General features: G+C 34.5%; 1 protein-coding gene across 5 annotated transcripts; it reads left to right on the top strand.

Moving 5' to 3' along the window:
• The first annotated feature begins 342 nt into the window (after positions 1-342).
• On the top strand, positions 343-25542 carry LOC105347107 (protocadherin-11 X-linked). Of its 5 annotated transcripts, none has more exons than XM_011456007.4 (6): positions 343-592; positions 2704-2758; positions 18425-21219; positions 22242-22388; positions 24043-24178; positions 24300-25542. In XM_011456007.4, exons 3-6 carry the CDS (start codon positions 18532-18534, stop codon positions 24794-24796), a joined length of 3468 nt encoding a protein of 1155 aa, XP_011454309.3. In that variant the 5' UTR covers positions 343-592; positions 2704-2758; positions 18425-18531; the 3' UTR covers positions 24797-25542. The 5 variants fall into 5 exon arrangements, with proteins under 5 accessions (XP_011454309.3, XP_011454310.3, XP_011454312.3 ...); XM_011456008.4 differs by lacking the exon at positions 343-592 and adding an exon at positions 2505-2587; XM_011456010.4 differs by lacking the exons at positions 343-592; positions 2704-2758 and adding an exon at positions 7186-7316.

Below are 25542 nucleotides of genomic sequence, written 5' to 3'. Positions count from 1 at the left end.
ATGAGATATTTACTTTCAAATAGTACCATTGTAGATATGCGCAGCCCTATACTGTAAATGATAAACCTAGCAAATTAATCGTTAGCTTATTTTAATGTGAAATCAGGTAAAGATTTAGTGGTTGATCATACTGATTTTATTTTCTAAATGTTCATATACAAGAGTAATCAACGAAAAAATCGGTTTAAACAAAACAGAGGGAAATTACATCATCATAGTCATTTAAACTATCGTTAAAATAAGTTTTTCAAAATTCTTAGTTTAACTCGCAGCAGTTCATATCTGAAGGTGCTCTCTATCATAATAAATACCACCGATTTTAAAGGTTCGACGGGGACTTCTAATTCCTTGAAAAGTCACATGATCGGAACGAGAGAATCACGGTCGAGTGACGCTGGTCGTTACACGAGTGATGTGGGGGAATGAGATATAGACCCATCGACAGATCTTGTGCTTCGCTGATCGCGGCAACTTTATTTAGTGAGGGACAACCTCGAATGAAACACGTGATGTTGTTATAAAAATTAACTTTCGGAAACTGATTATAGGGAGAATACACTATAGAATTTTGGTGATTTTTTACAACATTTGGGTAAGTAAATTTAATGTTATTTTCAATATTTAATCACATTTTTAAAAAAAATTTATGTATTCGATTTTATTTTAATATTCATTCTTAGGGGTCCTATTTTATACAGTGAAGGTAATTAATATTTTGTTGACTGATCTAATCAAGGTAAAATACATCACTGTTTTCTATTATTTTTCTGAATAATGGAAAATAATCCACATCAAAATGTCAATTTGGAGTCTCAAAATGATAAAACACTCTATCTTGACCTGATACTCTCAAAGGAAAATCAATTAGAATTTGGTCAAGCTAACCAGGAAAAATCTCTGACGGTTGTTAATTAATTCTCTCAGTAATCACTCTGTCATGTTGATTAAATCGGTGGAATTCATGCAGGGAGATTCCAGCATAAAACAGGGTCTTCCCAGGTGGTCAGCCAAAGACTAATACAAAGTCAGCTCATATTGCACACAAACGGTCATCTCTCTCTTATTGTTTATTGATTCTGGCGAACTGATGTACCTTTTTTGATATAGAGAGATTTTCTATTGCAATATTATGTCATATATAAGATTTTCCCCTATTGTTATCTTCTTACTCTAGCTATTATGTCATTTGTTTTATGTTCTATATCATTTTCTTTTAGTTTGAGGGAATAAGGGTTAATTTAGAAAAGAACCCAGAGATGAAAAATTCGAATTTGTCATTTGTTTTATGTAAAATAATTATATCACTTTCATTTAGTATGAGGGGATAAAAGTTGATTTTAGCATTACAGAACCCAGAGATGAAAAATTCTAATTTCATTTTAGTATCCTATTAAATATTTGGTATAAAAGAATGTATTTATATACATCCGTAATAGATTTCAGATTTTAGCCAAACCAAACCAAATTATCATTTACAAATTTATTTCGAACAAATGGCAAAGGAATACTAGATTCTGGCACCTATATCTCTGTAGTGTAATTAGTCTGTCCGGGGTTTGGCTATCTACCCCGACTGGACACTATATCTCACCAAGACATTAACAGCATATCAATGACACTTTTAGTGTGAGGAACACATGGAGAAGTTCTCTCCCAATTTCATCAGTGATAATGACTATTTCTCTAGCGGCCTTCCAAGTCATCAATCATCCCCAAAGTGGAGTTCAGGTGGTCACTCCATTCCAGCCAAAGAGCTAGGGCAGCCTGAAAAATAGTCATCAGAAAGATTTTAAGAAGATGTTAAGCCGATAAAGCCCTTTTTAAAAGCTCTGTAATAGCTTTTAAATTCCTGATGTTTATAGCCACAATGTAACTTATTTCAATAACTCAATTTTCAAACATGTTTATTTCTATCAGATATTTTATTTCACCAAAGTTTTAAAGTGAAATGCATTGAGAAAATGAAAAATTGCTACATATTGTTAAGCTTTTTTCATTCCTGATGTCAAAAGCTTCACTGACTATACAAATCGTTTACACATAGATAAGCCCAGCTCTAATGGACAGATATGCATGAAGAAAATTAGTAACCATTTAGTTGATGGGGTACAGAAAATTATAACAATACAAATTGTTATCCATTGATAGAAGTTTAGTAAAAAAAAAATAAAAAGAGGCAGGAGAAAAAATTGCCATTATTGTAAATAATGCAAATTCATGTATGTAATTTGTTTGAATTTTTAGAAGTTTTAAATTTATTTAAAAATGTTTACAGTTTATTCAGAGAAAACTAGCTCTTGTCAGAGCACACAAACAGTACAGTAGAAATAGGTACATCCATGTTTTAACTTTGTTGCTATCAGGGCTAAAATGACTTCTGCTTTGAAGTTGTTAGAAAGTTCATCAGTGCTAATTCCAGAATTAATTATGTCCATGATAAGGAACAAAACTTGCAATTTCGTCGGTCAGCTACTCAAATGAAAGGAAAACTGACTTATCAGATAATGATTCAATCCCATGATGCATCAGCATCTGCCAGGATATGATTGCGAATTTATATTGAGCTAAAACAAGACAATGTGCAAGTGTAAGTCTTTTGTTGTATCCATACCTGTTGATTGTAAAACATGAATATATGATAATTGGATGCTGATTAGATTATAAATAATCAGTGTTGACAAAGAAGATGTCTTTATTTTGTAGGGAACCATACAAGGCAGATGATATGGACAAGTTATAATCAATTAAAAAACAGCATGTAAGTAAATTTTGTTTGTTTTTCGACTTGAATATTTACCCATAATGTTACATATTGAAAAAAAATTAATATGGTTTATAATAATGTGTATTATATGAAGATTTCATAAAAGAATGAAGAATTCAGTAAGTCTCTGAAAATCAAGCATGCAGGGGATAGTCGCAGTTTTAAAACACTTATAATTGATTTATTTAATAATTCATAATGTGGTGTACACTTTAAACAAATGCCATCGACAGCTGCTGTTGTGAAAACCGAATAAATTGAATAGCAGTAAACAAGATAAAAGTAAATATTTGCTTGAAAAACATTTCTTCATCTTCCAGTTAATAACTTTATTCGTATATAGATTCCGAAATTCTTTAAAATGGGGAATAAGAAACCTCTTGAATAAGTCACTGGAAATAGTAGTAATTGGAAAATCTAATTACGTAATGAAGGATATTAGAAACAGACCCAGACAAGAGATAAATTTAAGCAGACAGATTAATTGGAGTGTCGGTTTCTTCAAGTCTTCTCAGATTATGCCAAATTTTATATTGTTTTTCAAGTCTGAAACAAAAGTTGGGCATCCAAGGATGTTTATATTCCCCATATTTAATACCTTGGATCCAGCCAGCCAAAAATGCTTACAAAGGTCGTGATGAGGGTCACTTATTAATATTGATCCATTTGACCCATGTACAAAAGAGAGCTGTTTTGGGGACCCGAAGTTGTAAAGATTGATATAAATATCCCGGGCAGTAAGCATCTCGCATATCGTCTTTATCTCATCGACTAATCACAATGAACCGTTTACATGGTGTAAGGTTTGGCTAGATGTTGCCTGATAAGGGTTTGATATCTTTGTTAGATAAAGATACCGCAATTGATATTCAGGCCTCAACAGTGTAGAAAACCACTGAAATTTAAATGTGTAGGCAGGTGGCAGTCATAAACAGAAGAATTATAATGTCCCATCAAGTCTTATATTTGGGTTATATTCTAAATTTTTGTATAATTTCATAAAATTCAATTTTCGGTATATATAAGCATCATTATTTGAGGGGAAAAGGTGCACCATAAAATATTTAGAAAAGAGATGCAACATTCTACTGTTGCCAATTATTCTTCATGAAAATTTTAACGACCAGTAAACAACAGCCCTGTGTGGTGGTGTCAAAAATCTTTTTTTTCCCCAATATTGATTTTTCTTTGATAAATGAATTGGTTATAAGATCGTGTAAATATGAAGATGACATAACGGGGAAGGTAAGGGAGGGCTGTAATATCATCTGCACAGGTTGGGTTTTTAGAGTAAAATACTAGGTTACACTTGAAAACAATGGACAAACAATGGAGCCGATCAGATATCACTCCAGATATCTCAGCATTAGATCAGCATGATTAGGCACCAGATTGATAATTTTCTAAGTACATTGATCAGCGTGACACAATTATGCATTTTGTGTTTCTGAAAAGGTTCGGAAATAAACAAAATCACTCCGTTCTCACCTGTTTCAATGACTAACATGCTGGTCGATTTTATCAAGCGTGGTACACCTGTAAATTTTTTGTTTCACCTACAGAGACCTGGTCAATATCAGCTCTTCAGTCAGGATTTATGACAAGGGGGATGGAAGTCGGGCTTACTTTTGAAGTTTTATGATGCTGCCATGTTTGTATAAGAGTGCTTGTTTGTTGAGAAAACTTTCCCGATATTGTCAATTGCACATCAAATATTGGCAAAAACTGGTGCAGATACATGAGAAATCAGCCCTTTATTGCTGTCATATTGTATCTCCTTACAGTTCTTCACACATACAACTACCATTTGATTTTTTGAAAGTCTACAAAGTCAATAAAAAGTTCCTGTTTATAAAGTTGTCAAAATCTCTGAAGGAGAAACTTTCAAACATCTGAGAAATGTATATCATCTCATGTATAAGATATATATTCATAACTTCAAGGGATATTTTAAGTTTTAGGATTTTATGAATCAGATTGCAAAATTTTTGCAAGAAAATTTCAGTCATATAACATTACCCTGGTCTTGTGGTACCCAATTTTACATATATCTTGTAAAACAGACGAAAGACCTATTTTTGAATTTTTGTTGATAGTTTATAAAATTTTTGAATCCACCAGGTTCGGTGGGGTACCTCGGGTAAGACTCTTTAAGATGAGTCACTGTTTTGAGTACCCCTAACAATGCGCTTTATAACATTTGTATCCCGTTTAAGATGCCTCCATTTAAGAGATCAAGATTTATATGCTTGGATGTTTAAATTGGATCCCAACTTGTTTTTCTAAGTTTAAGTTCCACCTGAATTTTGTAATGACCTAGCGGTGGGGTACGATCCGTGTTAGTTAACCCAAAGACATGTTGTTTCCTCCCTAATCCCCCAAAATTTGTGCTACCTGCTACACCTATTTTCAGTAATTATAGGGTTGGTTGCTTGGAGAATGTACAAAATAAATGTTGGACAACCAGAGGTACTGAAGACTTCAATCAATTATCTCTTGACATCCTAGCTTGAAAACTAACAAATAGAAATCATGTTATGTAATAGGTTTAGATCCTGTGAAGTTTATTGAAATTCAAACATGGCGAAAATTATCACCCCTATGCGATTTTTAATCAGGACGAATTTCTTCTTCCAGAAATTTCAGACTAGAAAAGTGCTGAATTGCTGGAGATATTTTTCACTTAATGTTTTCATTATCAGACAAACTAATGGTAAAATCGAGTCACTGGTTGCTGTATCTTCTCATGCATTTAATGCAGTGATGAATATCGCTCAATTTTTCCTCTGTTCATGATATTTGATGATTTCTGTTGTATCAAGATATCTTATTTGTTAATGGAGTATCAACAACCATTCACTCAAGTTTGATAAAGATGCCACCGAAATTGATATCCCATTTTTAGGGACAGGGGATTACCCACAGTATTAACACAGATGTCTCGTGACATCATCCAATATATAAAGAATATGAGGGATTCCCTTGAGGGTGAGATAGCATCTCTCATTAATTATTGAAACTCATTCACACTAATACTCCAATTTTTTTGAAAGTCGGCAATGAGAGGCTTGGTATTTTTGGTGAAATTAAATGGAGATCTAATGGCCCCTTGATGCCTCTTTTTTCCCTCTTTGTGATGCGACATGCATGGTATTGTGTTTGCACAAAGAATTAGAGATAGCATTTTCATTAATTTGACTTATCCTGACAGCTAGAATAACTTGATGATCCAATAAGTTTATTGTCAATTTGCTGTTTTGCATCATATTTGTGATAAAGAAAAATGATGTGTCAAAATTGATTAAATTGGTGCAGTGGTTGCATTGCAAAGAAGTTGGTGCCTGGTTCAAATTCAGCAAAGAAACTGCATGCATGACTGTACATACGGCAATTGTTAATACTCTGTTCAAGGCAAGCATAGGAAGTGGTGAAATGAAAAGGAAAAAGAAAATGGACTTTAATTTGAAATTTCAGCTTCTTCCTACTTTGCTGCAACTGAAAAATTATGGTTAAATCCATTAAGAATTAATCCTTTTGATCTAAAGAGCTTTCGCACCCCCAGACAACTGGAACATGTATTTCAGGAAGAATTAAACAGCAAAAGATTATACTAGCAGTAATTGATTGAAAAATGCAGCATGCCAAGGATAAAAGCAAAGGCTAAAGGCTTTCATTCAAACTCAATTTTTGCTTATCTGGAAAATATGATGTCACTGATATCATTATCATAGGGAATCGTAATAGTTGCAGCACTTTGCTGTTTTGTATGGCGCTTGTCGACTGTGTCCAAATCACTCGAGCTTGGAAAATTACACGAAAATAGGAAAATTGATCTTTTATTATAAAATAGGGGCATTAAAAATTCTAAATACCTCAGCAGCAATATGGGATTCAAGGGGATTTTGTGTAATTGAGTTCAATAGTGCATTGCAAGAAATATGACTCAAAAGTAAAATCTCCGATTGCCTTTGAAGTAAGTCGCATTAAAAAGTTGGTAGATAAATGTAACGGGTGTATAAAATGGAGATTTTGTTGAGTATGTGAAATTCAATGACTGGTGTTAAAAAATAGAAAACAAGACCGCAGTGAAGTAAAAGAACTTTTTTTTGGCAGAACAGAACACGTTTTCAGAGATCATGCACTTTTTCGGACTTGAGTCAAGAAAACTTAATATGTACGAACTTGGTATGTGCATTAGGTGGACGGAATTCAATTTCATCAGACTGAAAACATATTTTAATTGTTTCAATGGTGACAGTGTTTAAAAAACATACTGCTATATTCTATAGACTGAGTTATCAATGGATATGCCTCGTCAGTGACCAACAATCGGTGTAAAAGGGAAAGCTCCTGTAAGCACACGACAATGCCGTCATGACGGGTAAAAGTTTTTTAAGCCCGGGTGCTTGCATTGTCTTCTGCTCATTTCTTAAAGATTTGGAAGTTACTGACAATAAATGTTTGGAGACTTAGAGTGAGTAGCAGTGAATTTTATTCTTGGTTTTATTCTTGCTTCTTTGAGAAAACTCGTCATAAAACAGTCTTGTTTAAGGTAATATCACTAATTCTGACAATAATGTTCTCTTTGTCATGTCATCATGTGTCAGCGATGTTTTTGTTTTTTGTCTCTTTACCAAATATGGCAAAATATATGTGTCACAAGAAGACATTGAGATGATGCACTAAGTGTCATCAATGGTTTCCCGATGCTCTTGTTAAACTTTTAATGTTATCAGGAGTGAAAAGAATTTTGGTGATCTTTTGACATTTTATCTTTTGAGCATCAGGTCAAAGAAACCCAATCTTCAAATGGAGTCCCAAGTTTTTATCCTTTTGCTCCCCCTTTCCTTTTCCTAAGCTATCTTTTGGATGAAATTAGGGCCACAAATTCATAGCATCTTTCTTTGAAGGGGATCTGCAGTATTTTGTTGTGGAGATTTTTATGAATGTTTTATGTGGTATGAAATTTCAGCTCTTTCCTGATACTTATTTAATGGCTTATAAAGGTTGGATTAAACATGGTAAGACTCAGAATTGATCATAAAATCTTGACATCAACTTTCAACTTGATTGTGTGCAGTAACATAAAATAAAGAGTGAGCTCAGCGCAGGCTAGCCCACCAAATTTTCCTCAGTTTAGACAAATCCTTCAGATGCCTTTACAATGGAGTTCATACATGTTAAGGAGAATTCATCTGTAGGTATTTTTCTTTCAAAAGATTGAGATGGGTAGAAGGGAGGAAGATCTCGCAGACAAATTGTCTTCATTTTCTCAGGTATTTATGGATGCTCACGATCTTCACGATTTTTCAGAGCAGGTAACTGGTTAAATCAAGGGAGTTACCTGACATATTTACAACTCATTTTCTTCTTTGTTTCAACAATCCTTTGTTTTCTCCCGGTCATAACTGATTTGAATTTTTTGTAACGAATTTTAAAGAGGTGAATCTGATAGTAATGACTGATAAATAGCAGCGATTTGAATACTGTAGGTAGAAACAGGTGTGTTGTCGAAAATTTTAGTGTCATATTATGAAAAACAACGCACTTCCCCAAGTCCTAGCCTTTCTATCAACAGTTCATCTATAGGGTGTTCACATCCCACATTCAACTTCCATGAACCATTTGAAGTAGGCTTAAAGCAATCAGATGACTTGGCATAGCTTTGCACCAGAGTTAAAAATTTAGTGGCTTAAATTACTTAAACGTAAGTGATACAGGATTTAAGAGGAATTTTCCCTCTTCAGCTCTTTTCAACTGCAATGGTAAGTTTAATAATCATTTTTGTTTTTTGACGTAGTACATGTATCTAAATGATTGTTTTTTTTTGTTTTTTTTAATTTATACTGTAGTTAAAACTAATAATGTCAATAGACCTGATATTTTTACCATAAAATCTACCTGTAAATATAATACTTTACAAATTAAGTGTATTCACCAAAATTGCAAGATAGAAGTAATTAAAATATATTCTTCAGATATTGATTTAGAAAATGATTTTTTTTTCTTCTTTCTCACTTTGTAATTTTTTTCTATTTATTAGAAAATATGAAATACATAATGAATGGAAAATTAGCTATTGTAAATTGTAAATTCCTGCATATTCAAAAAGTGAAAAGAAAGTATTTGCGAGCACATTTTGTTTATTTACTAATCAGCGGGGAATGTAAAGATCTTTACAAAGCCATAGACTCTTACGTAGCTGAATGTTAAAAACGCCAAGACTGTATGCTCTGATCACAATAGCTCCGGGAAGACAATTATATCTGTAAATATCCAATCAGTGACTGTTTCAGGGAGAGATTGTGAAGTTCTTTTTCTTCTTTTAAAGAATAATACACAGGAAGTTTATGATCGAGATCTGATAACAATTTTTTTTTCTGTGGTCAACTTTTAGACTAAAAGAATGAGGTGATTTGTGATTTTTTTTGTCAGCATAGGTGTATGTATTTTCGATGGATATATTTTATTGAAACCCAACGCACTGGTAAGAATACTATATCTGGAAGGGAAGAAAAATTATAAGGCTTATGAAATTTTTAAAGAATTTTCTTATGTAGGCCTAGAGTAATCAATTTCAAATTTTGAAATCGATTTGAAAAAGAGAATTATATTACTTGTGATTCCTAATACGTGGACAATTTTGACGAAAAGTTTGTTAATGTTATGCTTAGAGTATTAAAGAAGTAAATCGTTACACTAAATAGATAAGTGCTTAGCATGGCATTTCGAATTTTTGTTAAAGTATCCATAGAATAATTGATTTTGCGGTAAAGGCCCATGTTTTTGTAAACTTAAAGGTTCTCTCAAGTAGTGTACCTGCTGAGCAAATTGTCTTCGAACCTGGCAGCAAAAAATGGTGGTCAATACAGTCGGGCTTTTCTTGTTGGATATGAACTTTATTCATAGAGGTTCCCTATGATTGTTATCACCTTTTAAACAGAGAAACAACTTTGCGCAAGATTTTATCTGCTCAAAAATTAAAATATTCTCACAAAGTCAATATTCTGTGTAATTGCCTGTTTAATCAAGGAAAGAGAGATTTTTGTCCTCAGTAAACTTGCCATCCAGGGAATATAGTTCATTGAGAAATTACTACTGGTATGACTTGCATTTATTCAAAGTTTTCTTAATGGTTGAAATTATGTTCTATTACGATCTAAACATGAGTTGGATCTGCATTTTAAAAGAGTTGGTTTAAATTACTAAAGATTAAACTATTTCATGTGCGCAGATCTCTGGTATATATAAAACTACAATTAACAATATTTAAATTTATGTTTTTGTGAAATCTTTGTAATTATTAACCATGAATATCTGTATTTTTCACCATCACTGATCAAAAGGAAATTTAACTCCAAATGCATGTTGGTTATTTACTATTATTTTAAAGCATTTAACCTTTTCATTTTCCTCTTTTCATATTTTCTGTGCATTGATCCTGAAATCCCTTTTCAAAATATCTACCATGTGGTGCACAAATAGATATTTAAAAAACTAATGATATTGTTACGGCCTGTTTAAACATATTTTTCTTCAACAAGGCTTTCCGACTAATGACGGTAAATCTGAACAGTGTGATATAACAATAAACATTTTGGGGGGATTAAATCCTTAATTCTCCCCCATAACATTGCCAGTGTTTATCTTTTCTTCTGCCATTGTGCAAGAGAATTAAATTTTCATGAGGGATCAGCTAATAGGAAATGTTGGACAATGCCCAGTGTCAATCAGGGCACTCGTTGGTCATTGATGGTGGAAGTTCCCAGAGTCTCTTTTCCAGACCACTAATATTGACTTTCTACCTCGATTGTCATCCATTTATATTAGCTAAATCTTTAAAAAAAAAAAAATTCCATTCACAAACTTACATTTTTGGTTATAAAAAATCAATTATGATTTAAGTCACATATATATTGCTTAATTGATGCTTGAAGTTGAACTTTTTAAGCTTGGGTGAAAAAACAGATATTAATTAATGTACACTGAATTAATTTTGCACCAAATTATACCTTATGACATTGTTTCATTTCATTGTCTATTTACTTATTTTTAACAATATTGCTTACGGCTAGTTTAATTTGACTGTAAATATCTTTTTGAAGTTTAAATCTGCAAAAATATTTGAACAAACTCCAAAAAAATTTCATAGCTGCTGTTAGCTAGGACGCAAAAGCACATGTTCCAGTTTCTATATTTTCATAAGATTTATAGGGAGAATTACGAGGATTAAACAGGTGAAGTTCCTAGCTTGATTAGTTTTTCCTAATCCAGCCTTTCTTTTTAAATATACCATAATTCTGTTAAACAATGTGCAATAATACAAAATTATATTACGGAAATAAATCCGCAGGAGATTTTTTAAATAGCACTGGAGATCGCACTGAGTGACTGGGGAGTTAACAGCAGAGGCCGAAAATAAAAGTCTGCAGATGTAGAAACCACTGTTTATCTTTGATTGAAACTAATTGTAAAACACTGGCATAAGAAAAGAATATGACAACCATTGATGAATTGCCTCTGAATTTTTACCAAAGAACATGTCGGCAAGGGACTCCAAGAGCTAATGAACAGACCCTTCCAATACATTAACTGCAGTTTTTCGATTATTTTTAATAAAAGCAAGATTGTTTTCTTTGTGTTGCAAATCAAGCAGATAATAAACTCGGATTTGAACACTTTACGACTCCCGCATCAAAACGTAATTTTACAAAGGTTTGCTCAAATGCAAAAGTTTATTGAGAAATATAAAAAGTAACCATTCTTAGGAGCAAAGAAGGAGAGGGATTTTATAAATAATCAGTCGAGACATTTTCTGTGAACTTGTGTGGGTCATTACTTATTTAATTTTGAATTTGTGACTGTCGCCTGTCGAATCCTTGAAATGATGCAGAAATAATGCTGAATTAATGATTGCTTAAAAAGAAATCTGATTTGTGGGAATGCTTTGAAGCTCCAATGTTAGAAATAAGGTTCACTGTCTTGCATGAATTTGCAGAAAAAAATTAGCAAGTTCACCAATTTTTCCAACACAAAGGTTCAAATAAGTGGGATATGTTGCATATTCCATTATAGGAGTGGCATTGATTACTGCGTGTTCTTATTACACCTTTTTTATACAATCAGTTGCACTGATGAAGAACACATAATTAATCCTTTATTTCTTGAACCAGTCATTGACAGAATCAGAAATAAGATCTAGCTTGACTTTATCCACCCCCCCCCCCCAGGAGTGACTGAGCTTTATGCAAACTTAAAGGGCAAATTCAAGAAATACAAAAGTCAATATATTCAGCAGCTTCTAACCAAATTTAAAAATGATTGAGAAAGACTTGTCACTGAAAGGAGGGTTCAGAGCAATGATTATTTTCCAATACTCTGAATGACAGTGAAGCAAGTGTACCAACTCTACAGTCTTCTTTCACAGTTGACTGTTTTTTAATGTCATTTTCAATAATTTCATAACAGTCTGTCAATCTCGGCACTTTGAAATCCAATCTCTCCATTCAGCCATATTCCTGATTGGACAGAGTTAAGTCCCTTGTGTCAGTCATCTTTCTCCCGCACAGAATGGTGACACAAGCTCGCTTAGCACCGATTCTCCCATCCAGAAAATTTGTTATTGTATTCCTGCAGTGGTCATCTGGTCAGCTGTCAGTCAATGCAGCCACAGGCCATTGTTTGGGCATTCTGTAATCAATGGTCTTAATTTGTAAGGATTTGTTAGCCCCTGAATATCACTTTATAGAATATAATTAGCTTTAATAGATGACAAATAGGAATTCATTTTCTTCCATCTTTTTGCTAATGCATGACATATTATTTGGAGTGCATTGACCAAAAGAAGGGGGGAGGGGGTTAAAATATGTATGGAATCTGATGCATCTAAAAAGAGTCAACCTAAACTAACTGAATGCTGATCTAGTTAAATCCTCTTTATTTTTATTCCATTTTCTGTGTCAATTTTTGAATAAATGTTAGATGTTATTTTAGATTTAAAATGTTATTTTTATGTGTGACTCAACTGCTTCTCTTGTTTAGAAAGTTACCTCAAATGAAGGTCATTTTATACAAACAGAGAGACCCAGATCAGTCTTTTTTTCAGCCTCTGGCACACTCACAGTGGCTGTGTGTGGTTCTAAAATTTCATTAAAGTCTCATTAACAGCTTGAATGGTTGGTACTATGAGACGGTTGACTTTGATGGGGACCGTGGATAAGCATTGGTCACTGAGACTTGTTTGGTCCGTTGCATCTTTTGTCTGACCCTTATGGTGTTACTAGACCATATCCTTCCTCCAAGGAACTGCTATTTGTAATATTACTGGAAAGTTATACACATTGAAATTGGGTATATTGGTACATAAAAGAAAATTTACTGGAAAGGAACACGATGAAATAATATATTACATGTATATTGTATGTTGGATTGTTGGTATGATATAAGTAATTTTACTGGAAATAAACATAGTAAAGTCATATATATTGCATGATGGTACATTATTTAAAAAAAAATGTCCTTAATTTCTGTGAAATTGATACCTGATAGAAAACTGCACCAAGAAAAGTGAATATTGGGATGTTTTTTTGTGAAGTACATGCATGAATGTGGTTTGTAAAGAGTTTATTTTTGAATGAAGTGTTTTTCAAAAACTGTGGTCGTTTCTTTTGAATTAGATGATCATTGAAGTCTGTTGCGGAAAAATGTAGTTAACTTAATGTTTTAATGGGAAAAAATAGAGACAAGACAAGGGCTCTGAAGCAAGGAGGGTCCATCTTGACCAAACAATCATCTCTGGGAGATGAGCTTGTGTTGTCCTCTCTAGAGGTTTACAGAAACAGCAATCTAAAGGTTGATAGGAAATCAAAGGAAGTTTAAAGGTTTTAACTCAGACTAATTAAGTTTGTTTTTGTGTGCCCAGATAAGGGGTTTGGGATAATTACAGGTAATGTCCAAATGTGATAATCTGCGGACACTTAGTGACATTTTTCACAGGTGTGTGATAGGGGGCCGTGCTATAGAGAGGTGTTTTGCTGAGGGTTTTCGTGGAAGTATTTAATTCAGTGAAAAAAGAATGACAGTGATTTTAATTGAATTCTGTCAACTTCGTATTTTTACTAACAAGCAATCCTGCTGAGTTGTGTGTTATTTTTTTCAGTAATCTGTGACATCTTGTCAAAGCAATGGATACAAATTAAAGAAAAGTTTTTGTGATGAAAAGCAAATTTCCACAATTTTTTCACAAACCCAATGCAATTGTGACAAGTCTTTGAACAAAACTGTACTAAGTACTGTTGATAATGGTGCCATCTTCATGAATAAAGATTGCCCCAAGTGTGGAGGATTATTCTTCTTTGGCGGTGCGATAGGTTCCTGTGATAACTTATATTTTATTCACTTCTCTAAACAGTTTGGAAGTGCACCATTTGGGCTTAACCAATAAGGCACACCAGGTTGGTATTATGAAGGAATATATTTAGTTTCTCAATTTATCATGTTTATTATTTTTCAAACCACGTTAATATCAGGATAAGATTTTGGTCATAATTTAGAAAAAAATTATATGTTACGAAATGAGATAAAGTAAATATTTAGAAGGGTTTGTGTATACATTCAGAATTTTTATTTAGCTAAGAGTGTGTGTTTGTCTGTGGTAGAATTTATGTTTGAAATTCTGTCAAAAAATGATGCATATCAAAAGGCTTCCTATGAAAACTGTGAACAAAGATTACACATGTTCTTCGGTTTAATTTTTACGATTTTGAATTTAACAACGAGCAGGTAAGTAAATGTTTTGGCAGTTTTGAAAAATATTGACTATGATGAAAGTAATTAATCAGTCTTAATCAATCAGATTATTTTGTTTAATCTGTAAAAATTGATTTTCAAAAGATTAATGAAGCGTGCGTCTGCTGCACAGTGGTTGGCTAATCATGGCTGTGTCAACACTGTAGTGACATTTTGACAGTCTTTACAGATAAGTTCAAAAGAACACACGAATTATTCCCACCTATCCAAAGGATATTTTTATAAAATTGGAGTTAAGAGGCTGGCATCTATTGAAATTTAAAGTAAGATTGAACATTGATTAGGCTCGGTTTCATGTTCTTCTTGTCTCCCTACACCCTGGGGTGATCCTGCCGATTTCTCTCTCCGTGGGTTGTCTTCCTATCCCCTACTATCAATTTCTTGCTCCGTAATTAAAACTGTAACAAGGTTTTTAAAAAGTTCAACCAATGAAATTCCAGCAATTCTCAGCCATGTGAAGTTTTAACTTGTAGCATGCTGACTAAAGTCTAGGGGCTAAAAGTGGCACTTTATAAACTTTAGGGATTTAATTGAACACCCATAATCATTATTGCCTTACACAAGGATTTAATCACTGGAAAATGATATAGTTAGTGTGCTGTCAACTCGGACTGATCATCCGTTTAATGTGTTTAGTGTGTCTATTTCTTCAGCATCTGTTGGACTGTCTCATAAACTGGTTTCTTAAATGTTTTTTCAATATCAGGTAATATTCAGCAGTATACGTTATATCTTTTTCCAAATTATTTTTTTCATTTGCTATTTTTTATGTTCTATAGTTTAAAATTAAATTGTTTATACATTTGATAACTGCAAAATTAATAGATGTTAGAACCATTTGAAGGAGTGAATTTTATGCATGTACTTTCCCCCGATTTATATGATTATACACACCATTTCTTACTGTTACTTGTTTAGTTGAAGTCTATTAGTGTGTACCAGGTGTGTAAATTAAGGCAGAAAGTGAAACTTTGAATTGATTATTCCCAAATTGACTGAATTCTTAGTTAAGGATGGAAATAGAACTTTGACAATTACCTGTCACTCGTGGATGGCTTAAACCTCCAAATGAGGCTTTCTCTTTCATCTTTTCTTCTTTCAATCATAAAATTGTTTATTTCCATCATAAATGTCCGAGTCTCATTTCATTTCCCTATTGTCAAAAGTAATTAACTCTGCTGAGCTTCATTTCCACTGTGTACACTTTCAATCAGACTCAGGTGAATTGCAGTCAAGGAAGAAAAAAAAAGATGGAGACCGTATGGAAATGGAATCTGATTGTGTGATAATTGATGGACATTTGCTGGGTCATCTTACTCTGTCTTATAGTCACACCTGTGAGGAACAGAATGTTTTTACCTTTAGTCCACCATTTGTTCTCGGTCTTATAGTAAGCCCATGAGTAAGGAAATTCTTCAATAACCAACTCGTATTCTCTGAAGGTAAAAAAGATGAGGTTGCTATTTTCATCTTGTGTTTCTATGCATGATTGTAATATGTTGGTGCAAATTCAGAGCAACCGAAAAAAGCTCTTCAATATTTCAAGTTGTTTGAATGGGAAATATGTCAATGGGAAATATGTTAATGATTTTACAATATTTAATGTTTCCCTGCTCGTCGTATGTTTGTTGAGATGGACACTGACGTAATTTACAGTCATTTTGCACCTGTTGACTGTGAAGCTGGACGGTTCTTGTACAGGTCACCTCGCCCCGTTAGGTTGTAACTGTGCCATCACACCTGTGAATTGGCATTGTTTTACGGCTATCTGACTGTGTCCATTGTTTGATTAAGGAAGTCCAGTTTACTGAATAAGTTGACTTAGAGTGATAATACAGATATACACACAGTCTATTTATTTCACCAAGATTGGGATACTGTTTAATCCCCCCTCACCGTTGAGAACACGGCCTGGTGTTTATTCTCACTATACGATGGCCACAGATAATTCCCGATGTCCTCCGTAAATCCATTATTTTAATGACCAATTCAGAAAATTCTCACCTGAAATTTACAGCCTCTCACTGTTCGTTAATCTGGGTTCGATTGACTTTGGAGGTCCGTGTCTATTTGCTGATGATTCATTTTCCTGACATTGCTATGGTGACCAGTATCATATAATTTTGGTATATGATTTGTTGGAAAGTATGTCACAGTATTCGGTAATCGCTGGTCAAGAAGTGTGTAAATTTGATGTTAGTTGGATTCAAACAGTTTTATTTTGGAAGATTGAGGCAGACTTTTTACCATTATATTTGTATTTATATATATGGATTTAACTTTAAAATGACAAAAGTGGACTTAAAAATTTTCAGTGAGTGAAAATTCTTTTATAAAAATTAATGCTTAATTAGATTTTGAATTATAAACTGATTTATAAGTTATTTTAATTGTGCAATTTTTTTTTCTAAAACCCAGATTATACAACTGAGATCATTTTCTGTTTTTACATACAAAACATTTCTTTTTTCAATACAACTTTAACTGATTGAAATTTTAAGCAATTTGTTTTGTTATTTTAAACCTTGCAAAATAACATTGTATGATATCTATTTATAATCTTTTGTTGCTGGGTGTTAATTTTTTCTATATATAATACTTATGCCATATCAGATAGAACCGTGAAAGTCTTTTCAACACAGAATAGATAAACAAAAGAATATGAAATTGACACAAAGTACCAAACAAAGCCTTGCTTAAGGTGACATCATGCATAATTGTTTCGAGTTAATTCTCTGGAAAACCTGTCAAAAACCTGTATTGTGTTAAGGCCTTATTGTAATCATCTTTTTAAAAAGGTAAAGGTAATTTAAGAAATTTCCACAAAGATAGCCATGCAGATATAATTCAATTAAGAGTTGTTTAAACTAGGGACAAAAATAAGTAATTGACATCAGGAGTTAAACAGTTGGTCAATTATAATTGGGGTGGGACAATTAATGTAGTGTTAGGAAAACCAACAGGGGGGCCAAACACATCAAAAACATTTTGGGCCAAACTTTGGATTAATGTGCAAGGTATTTGAATTTTATTTACTTTCATATCTGTTTTGTTAATTAGCAATTTGTGATTGGTTATAATCTTATTGAATATGTATGGATTTATTTGGTTTTCTTCTGTATTTTGATTAAGATTAACAAAGGGAAATGTGCATGGTAGGATTTATTTTTAACTAAATTTTTAAATATTGGAAGAAAATGTTGAATGTTTAGAATACTTATTAGTTTAAGAGGTTGAAATTTCAATATGTATCCCGAGCAATTTATTTTCAATAACGTTTTCACAAGAACTTTTGAAAATACAAGCTGAACAAATGAGAACACTGCTTGAAATTTAATATTAATATATGAATGGGTTTTCAGCCAAAGATAAACAGGGGTGAATGCAGTGAACACTTGATAAAAATCAATTTGTGATAAATATGACATGAAACAAAACCTGATAAACCTCCCCCATACAATCAAGAAATCTGCAAGATTTGAATTAATAACTTATTAAATGCATAATTTTACATTAGTCAACAGACTTCTTGAAGTAGATTTTTCATTGAAATTGTTTTCCAATAGCATGTCGAGTGGGGATAAGAAGTTTACATTAAGTTTTTAAATATTAGAATCACAGTAATATTCCTGATCCTATTTTGTCAGGAATTACCACACAAAGACTCGGCATTAGGCAAAAAACAGTCAACTTCACTAGGATATGCCCTGCGACGGCTCTCTCTTTGCCATTATGTAGGGATTTTAAAATATGATTGTAGAAATAAGACGGATAAGGGTGATTTAAGTCCAAATGTATAAACTGGTGCGGTCAAGTTTTTCGCCAATATTTAACATTGGTTTTTTTTTACAGATTTGATGACAATTTCACCATTGACCGATTTGGAAGGAGTGTGAGGCAAGTAACGCAGGGAATATACTTCTCCATGACGTGCTGGTGATGCCTGTCAAGCTGTCATAATGTTGCGGATCTGTGTTTCGTTTTTCATCCTCCACTTGTGTTCCTCAGCACTTGTGTATAATGTCAGCGAGGAGACCAATCCTGTTTATTTCATTGGAAACGTTGAACAAGATGCAAATGTTGCGTCCATGCCAAATGTCACACAGGATGTGCTTCAGCGGATGGAATATTCTTTCATGGGAGGCACTCAGGAGATTTTTGAAATTGACCTCCGCTCTGGCATTTTAAGTGGAAAGACAAAAATTGACCGAGAAGTCCTTTGTCCCCATTTAAGAATTTGTAAACAAGATTTAAGAGTTGCGGGAAAAAGTGGTAATTTTTTACTGACCATAGATGTAACAGTATATATTAATGACATCAATGATAATGCACCTACGTTTCCCCAGACATCAATATCTATAGATATCTCTGAGGGATCCTTCATTAACTCCACCTTCCCCCTGTTAGGAGCTACAGATATCGACATGGGAGCAAACAACTCCATCACTCACTACAAGATAACCCCTGATTCTGGTATCTTTGCTTTGGACATTATCCCTAAACTCGATGGAACTTCTGATCTCAATCTAAGACTTATCCGGGCACTGGACAGAGAACTAATGGATAAATACACTGTATATGTGAGTGCGCTGGATGGTGGAAATCCTCCAAAATCCGGAACTCTTATGGTCAATATTTCGGTGACCGATATCAATGACAAGGCCCCTATATTTACCCAGCAGATATACAATGTCACAATCAAAGAAGACCTTGCAATGAATTCTCTTGTTGTGCAAGTGACTGCAAATGATGGGGACACAGGCAGAAATGCTGAAGTTTCTTATAAGTTTGCTACCATTCAGACTGACAACATTGACATATTCAACATGAATTCAGCATCAGGGGAAATAACTCTGGTAGGGTCCCCGGAATACAGTTCCACTCCGTACAGGATCATCATTGAGGCTATAGACAACGGTGAACCAATCAGGAAGAGTAGTCAGGCTCAGGTGATAGTCAACATCAACGACACCAACAACAATGCACCAGATATCAGCATCAATGTCCTCTCAGAGTTTGACTATGCAATCATCACCGAGAATGCAAACATAGGTGACATTGTTGCCCATGTAGAGGTTGATGACGCCGACAATGGTATCAATGGACATGTCTCTTGTCATATCATCGGCAATCCCTACTTCAAGCTTCAGCCCATGCAGTTTGCACTGAATGAGTTCAAAGTGGTGGTAAATGGTACTTTAGATAGAGAGGACATCATCGAACATAATGTCACCGTTTTTTGCGAAGATGGTGGAACACCAGCCCTGAATTCGACAGAGAGTTTCAAAGTACAGATTATAGATCAAAATGACAATGCTCCCCAGTTCATTAATAAGATCTATCCTTGTGAGATTTACGAAAATGAACCTAATGTTACTGTGTTGGTCAAAGTTAGTGCCACAGACAATGATGTTGGACCTAACGCTAAAGTCCGTTATTACATCAATCCTGGGGGCCAGGCAGACTTCCGGATCCTTAACCCTGTGGATGGGATTATTACTACAAGGCATACATTTGACAGAGAAAAAATCAGCCATTACAATTTCACAGTCATTGCTGTTGATGGAGGCAACCCTATTGCTCTGACCGCCACAGCAACCATACTGGTGACCGTTCTAGACAGAAATGATGTCACTCCACATTTTGATTCCGACATTTTTGAATTCATCATACCAGAGGAAGTGGCCAATCTGACCACCATTGGTTTTGTGAAAGCTAAGGATGAAGATTATGGAGCGAATGGGAATGTGACCTTTGTAATGGACTCTGATTCTCTCGGGAAAATGCCTTTCCTGCTTAAGCCAAATGGAGAAATAAAAAGCATTAGAAGACTTGATCGGGAGCAGGTTGAGGAGTACAATTTCACTGTAATTGCAAGGGACAATGGAGTTCCACCCAAAAGCAGCAGTGCCATGGTTGTTATAAAGTTGACAGATATCAATGATAATGGTCCAGACTTTATATTTCCTAACAGTGTCAACTACTCGGTCAACCTTTCATACATGGCAGAAGTTGACAGTGTTGTAGCAACTGTGGTTGCTGTTGATCCTGACAAAGGTGTGAATGCTGAAATCAGATTCAACATTATTGAGGGAAACAGTGAAAACTTATTCAAGATTGACACCTATTCTGGAGAAATTTTCCTGGCCAGAAAAATCCACCTGTATGAAATTAAAATCTATGATCTCCTTCTCACTGCCACGGACAAAGGAAAAACTCAGGAGAAGACCTCTCGGCAGTTGTTCTCAATCCACATCAAATTTGTCAACACCACTGCAGTCGTCAAAAAAATCCCCGAAAACAAACCCCAAAATCTTATCATAGCCATTGTGATTGCAATAGTAACCTTTGTTCTCTCCCTGGCTATCATCATCACGATTTGTGTCATCAGGCGAGCAGACGTTAAAAAACACAACTACCGCGCCAAAAACGTGGAGGAGATGAAGATCATGGAGACGATGGCACGTAACAGCAGCACGCGATCCTCGTCTTCCAGGGGATCTACAGACCACATCATCCCTCACCGCGACTTTGGTCGAAACCGCAAGGAGGTCAGCTTTTCATTGGAGGAAGACAGTCTGTCCTTCCATCCTCCCAGTAACAGCCCCAGTGTGTCCACATTCAAGTCAAGTCCAGTGGACCCTCAGGTACATTGTTTTTCAATATCTTTTCATAAAAATCATAAAAACAGAATTTGGTTATAGTAAGTACTGGTTATTGTTTTTAGCTTGAATTTAGACATTTTTGAATGAGCTCCGGCAGCAATAAATATGACTAATATTAAACATGTAGTCAAGTTTTTTTAAGTCCACTCTGCAGTGCAACCACGGTGTATGCAAACATAAGTACATGTATGGATCGGCCGTTGTTTGAACAGGAAATGGGAAATGATTTAATTACATGATTTTATCCATTAATGATGTTGACTCAAACTTGTGTTTGAATTTATGTAAAACCAGAGCCAGGCATATTTACGGGTAATCTCAAAACAAATATTTGATCCTGGCTGTTAGATAATGTTTCTGCCTCCGTAATGTGCTGAAGATGATTTCGGATTGTAATCCTATCTAGCTGAAATCCAAAATGTAAACCTATTATACATTGGATGTCTAATAGGGACTTGAAACTAAATATTGATCAAACACTAAAATGTCCCCTATACTCCTTGACAATTCTAATTTTTAAATCATCAGCTTTGTTGGCTTGCATAACAGCCTGACAACAGTTTAACAACAAAATTAGCTAATCATTTTAATTAATCAACCCTTAAAGAGGTATTTGTTTTCAAAGCTTTGTAGTGTGATATTTCCATTTTTCAATTTTGTAATGATCATGGTTTTCATAAATGTTACAAACTTGAAACTACCTAATTAATTTATTTGATAATGTTTTATTGATGAATTAATTGAAGGGGGAATTGAAGTTGTGTACAAAAAAGGAGAAATTTGTTAAAGCCATAGGACACATTTATTACCCTTTAAAGTCCATAAAATTTACAGCGATGCAAACCAATCCCTATATAAATCCTAGCTTGCACAATTTTATTACAAGAGGAACTGCACTTCCTTTATAAATCGTGTTACATAATGTATGTACTATGCTTGTTGACTTTGTTACTCCCCTCTCCACCCCCCAAGTTTTATTGATGGTGTTATTCCTTACTTTGTAGCCCCCAACAGTCCAACACAGTAGAGAGGACAGTTCTCTGTCTGATAAAAATGCACGGAACATCAACAGGATGGAGTCCCTCAAACTACAGCAGCGGATTCTACAGAGGAAGGACCCACACCAGTGGCAGTCGGAGGAAAGGGCCAAGGTAGAGCATCACTCACAGTACAGGGGGGCCTAATGACCCCCTGCCAATCCCTCCCCCTCCCCCAAAGTACCGACCCCCTCCTACATGTTTATACTAGCTGTACCTACAATGTCTTCATTAAGTTGCTGTAATTGTGCTTGCAATTCTGCAACCGACATTTCAGTTGAAATGATTGAATGAATTCTTTCAGAAAGTACAGTGTTCTCATGTATATAAAACTTGTAGTTTTTAAGTGGGAAAAAATTGTTAGGGAAATAACTTTATTTTTAGTGTTTGTATGTGTTAAATTTTTTGTCAGCTCTGAAAGATTTCTCTAAAATTAATATGATTGCTCTCTTAGCATACTTTGTGCAGAAGGCTTCTAAACTGTGCACACTTATTTCATTTTGAATTGCGTTTGCTAAATGAATAGACAAGAATCAAGATGAAAGGATAAGATGACATAATATTGAAAGCATTGAGTGTGTAAAGAAATGTTTTAAGATCTCAAGTAAATACTGCCATAAATTCCACACTAGGATGGTTGGAGGCCTAAGTAAATACATAAATGTTTCAAAGCAGTTCTTATTTTATATGTATCATTAGGAGTATTTTAGAATAATAAATGTCACAAAAGTCTTAAAGGTAGTTTTAAAAAGGTTGGGAAATTGCTGGAGCTATTTACCTCCATTTACTCCGAAGCTGATGAGCGTGATTCTTTGATAAAACTAGAAAGTTCTGTGGGTGCCCAGGGCAAGATCTAGCATTGTTCCAGACCCTGACTTCTAACAATATGCATGTTAGTTTTAGTTTTGCTGTACAGTTCAAAGAGGTGTTCTGTCATTAGAATCTATTATTCATGCATATGACTTCCAGCTGAATAATCCACAGGAGAAAAATGTCCTTCACAAGTTAGATGAGACAATTCTAACTTTCAAGGAAATGTATTTATAAGACCATTGTGATTATATTATTATGTACAGGTTGCTCCAGATGGTTGATTTCAGCTGACCTTTCGCGAAAGTATTTGACCCAAACCTCATGCATTAGAAAATGGCATTTTATTAACTTCTCCCATTGGAGTAAGAGAGGTGTATAAAGGGCAATAACTCTGACAACAACAATTGAAATAAACAACACCTGGCTATCCCATGGGCCCTATATTACATTAAACAATACAACTTTATCTCTACACTATCAGGGACTTCCAGCAGCTCGGTCATGTTAACAGATCAGATAATTCAATATTTCTGAAAACTTTGTGCATTGGGAACAACAAAAAGTCCCAAAGTCAACTCTGGTCAGTGACTCAGTGAAAGCCATGTCACTGATGTCTGATGCCAATGGTGTCTCCGTCTCATTTTCCTAGTTTTATGGTGCCGGAGGAAGTGTGTCACCAAGTTAATACTGATGTGTACTGTAATCAGGATTCTGTAATTTGGCATCTATAAAATAACTTTTAATGCCATGGACATGCAGTTAGTAATTTGATAGAGAGGTTTAAACAGGAGGCAATTAACATGCCCCCCTATTCCCTCTAATAAAATGCAAATGTCAAATTAAGCACTAGGAACGAATAACTAAATTATTATTCTTTGAACTATGGTGTTTATGATAGATGAGACTCTGATTATATATGTTTCATATTTTATAAAAATACTTTGATTTTTTTCAGAATATGCCATACATAGAAATTGGAGGGCCATCAGAACTAAAGGGAGATAACAACAGTGATTTATCCGAGGAATCTCTGACAGGAGACAGTGGCAGGGGAGGGAGTGAGGAAGATGTCCGGAACAGCGGGCTGACAGGTAATTCAGATCACTGACAGCGGACAACTTTTTAAAGTGATTGAGTGAAAATGTGAACTCCAAGATGTAGTACCGGTTACTGTGATGATAATTATTGAATTTTTTAATTTTATTTTTACAGGAGTGGATCAAGAGTCAACAAGATCTCGTCATTTATCTGTTGCAAACAGCAGTGGAATATCCTCTATCGGGTCCCATTCATTCTCACAAAACATGAACTTTTCCACATTTGGGCGAGGGACATCCACAGAAGGATTGTCAACTTTTCCTCGAAATAATGGCTCCAAAAACTGTCTGAATGTCTCCAGACACCCCTCATCGAGCTCTGTGAACCAGGGCTATAAAAAGGTACAAAGACTTAACTCCGAGCAATACTCACCTCAGAGGAGAGTTCTGAGAGACATTCCTACTGTGCCAAAGTCTTTCACAGGAGAGAGACTTCATAGAATTCAGAATCAAACTCTAGTGCATTGTGATGACGCTTATAGTGAAAGCTGCAATACGACGGCGCGCGATGACGACGACGCCACAACGACGTCAGGCAGCTATACAATCAACCCAGATGACCTGTGCAATGAAATAGATAATCTCTTCTTCAAATCTGACACTGTTGTTTGAGATTTGTGAAAATTTTACAGCATGAATTGTGATATGTCATCATTTTAAATGTTCGAATCTTGCCAAAGTCTCATTATGTGTTAGGTTTTTGTAACCAAAGCTTTTCATAATGTGTCTTCCATTTCATATTTCCTTTGCTAATTGTTTGAGAATATGGAAGAGAGAGAGAGAGAGAGAGAGAGAGAGAGAGAGAGCTATTTCACTGCCATTGGAGGGTGGGACTTAGCACAACTAGTCCAATCAAAAAAGAGATGAAACTATCAATCATCTTCAAACTATTTATTTGACCAAAGGATGCTGAACTGTTTCTTTAGCTAGTGCTTTAATTGTACATAAATTATTTTTGAATGATTGTATTATGCAAGGTAATCATTTAATGTTCATTATGTCATGTTATTTCACATAATGTTCATCACAAATCTGAGATCTTTGATAATTCACATCAAATGTGATTTTTTACTCAGGTTGGAAAGATGACAGATCTGAATTAGTTCCCTTTGACAATTCACCACAGCAGTGCTCTCAAGAGATTATTATTGGTGTGTCTTCTTCACTCACAACACAGTTTTGTTTTTCTTGCATCTGTTGAGGTACAAGGGACTATTTGTTGTGACTGGTAGAAAGTTTTCATTGTTAAACCATGCAGTTTGTTGTTAAATATGTTTTATATACACCTAATGATTATTTTAAATTATGTACAATAAACATGAAGAAAAACATTAATTAAAAAAAGATATAAAATCAAA

Source organism: Magallana gigas, chromosome 2 (genome assembly GCF_963853765.1).
Source record: "Magallana gigas chromosome 2, xbMagGiga1.1, whole genome shotgun sequence".
Lineage (NCBI taxonomy): Eukaryota > Metazoa > Mollusca > Bivalvia > Ostreida > Ostreidae > Magallana > Magallana gigas.
This window is presented reverse-complemented; position numbering and strand designations above follow the sequence as displayed.

Bases quoted from the DNA above. Each gene is read 5' to 3' on its own strand.
- LOC105347107 (XM_011456007.4), top strand. From the start codon at position 18,532: ATGTTGCGGATCTGTGTTTCGTTTTTCATCCTCCACTTGTGTTCCTCA. The intron at 21,220-22,241 runs GTACATTGTTTT...CTTACTTTGTAG, and splicing joins CAAGTCCAGTGGACCCTCAG to CCCCCAACAGTCCAACACAG. The intron at 24,179-24,299 runs GTAATTCAGATC...TTATTTTTACAG, and splicing joins CCGGAACAGCGGGCTGACAG to GAGTGGATCAAGAGTCAACA.